General features: G+C 41.5%; 1 protein-coding gene across 1 annotated transcript in view; it reads right to left on the bottom strand.

The window, feature by feature from the left end:
• LOC122341568 (serine/threonine-protein kinase N1-like) overlaps positions 1 to 1,521 on the bottom strand; it is a 16,394-nt gene that overhangs the window by 3,509 nt on the left and 11,364 nt on the right. Inside the window, 5 exon segments of the mRNA XM_043235022.1 lie at positions 534 to 722; positions 724 to 800; positions 905 to 980; positions 1,072 to 1,154; positions 1,243 to 1,330. Of these exon segments, the coding sequence (XP_043090957.1) occupies positions 534 to 722; positions 724 to 800; positions 905 to 980; positions 1,072 to 1,154; positions 1,243 to 1,330 (513 nt within the window).

Raw genomic sequence — 1,521 nt, 5'->3', positions numbered from 1 at the left:
TGAAAAAATAAAATTAACTAGCACTTTTCTGTTTGGACAGTTTTTCCGATGTCACATAAAAAAACACTTATACCCCTGGTTTCACACACAAGACTTAAGCTTAGTCCTAGACTAAACTGTAAATCTGAGCTGTTTCAACTGATCTTAAATCATGTCAGTGCCATTGTTTTGTCTTAAGATGCACAACAGTAATGCTTTTTTTCTAAGGCATGTTTATAAAAAATGACTTAAATGTGCTAACTGACCAATCAAGAGCTTGATTGACAAGCGATCTGATCAATCAGAACACGTATATTAAACAGAGGCAATACAGTGATCTGTCACGATGCATTAAAGAGCCACAAATGATATTATAGATTGAATTTAGATTGAAAAATGAGCCCTGAGACCTTGTTTAATATCGGAAATAACCTGATCTGTCTTCACTTGTCATGTTTTATAAGCACCAAACTAGCGTATCAGATTTAAAATGATTATTTTTTGGTTTCTGATTCCAAAAACTGCAGCAAAACCTGACAAAACAGTTAACATACACAGCCCGGGGCTCGGTGAAGACGTCTGCGTGTATGTGCATCATCAGATCGCCGCCTGCCGTGTACTCCATGACAAAACACACATGTTCTGGGGTCTGGAAACACGCAAACAGGTTCACGAGGAAGGGGTGCTGCGTACTGTTCACCGTCTCGAAAATACGCTTCTCGCACATCAAACTAAGGGAGAAACAGAGAGAGAAACGAGAAAAATGTCATNNCTTTAATGGCGTACATATTACCTGACTTCTTGTATTCCGCCAAAAGCACCTGACAAGACACGGATATGATGAAAAGTTCAGCGAGAAAGAGTCAGGAAGAAAGAAGTTACAGGATCTAAGAAATGATTGAAGGCCGGGGAGGATGAAGACTACCTTTCCAAAATGGCCTCTGCCAAGAACAGCTATTAGTCGGAAGTCCTGCAGGCTCAAAGGAGTCTTCTTCTGTTTGCTGCACACACACACACACACACACATGCTTAGAAAGCACTGTAAAGACTCAGATGTACCTGGGAATCTTCGTATAGCGTGTTTGAGGCTACCTGCTCAGTGAATGTGTTCTGATTTGGCGTTCAGGTGTGGTGACGTCCGGGGCGGAGACTGGATCAGTGGCGGGTTGACGCTCCTGCGCCGAGAAGCAGAGAGAGGGGAGGGGTTAAATGGATGTGGGCGGGGATAAAGAGAAAGAGGAGGGGTTATAGAGAGTCTCTCACTGGAGTGCTTGTATCCGGCACATCTCGACGAATGTCCACCTTCATCGGCGAGTCATAGTCTAAACTCAACTTCTCCACTGATATCTCCCTGTAACACGCAAACGCATATATGAGAAACGCCAAACAAATTCACATTCCACTCATTTCAACATGAGCACAAAAAAGTCAAATAAAAGCAAATATATAATCATTCACCCTGTTGCCCTCACTGTCTGATAATTCATACTGTTGCTTTTAAGGAACTGTAAAATGAAAATAAGTACATTATTTTTTTTTTAT

The sequence above is a fragment of the Puntigrus tetrazona genome, chromosome 3 (assembly GCF_018831695.1).
Source record: "Puntigrus tetrazona isolate hp1 chromosome 3, ASM1883169v1, whole genome shotgun sequence".
NCBI lineage: Eukaryota > Metazoa > Chordata > Actinopteri > Cypriniformes > Cyprinidae > Puntigrus > Puntigrus tetrazona.
This window is presented reverse-complemented; position numbering and strand designations above follow the sequence as displayed.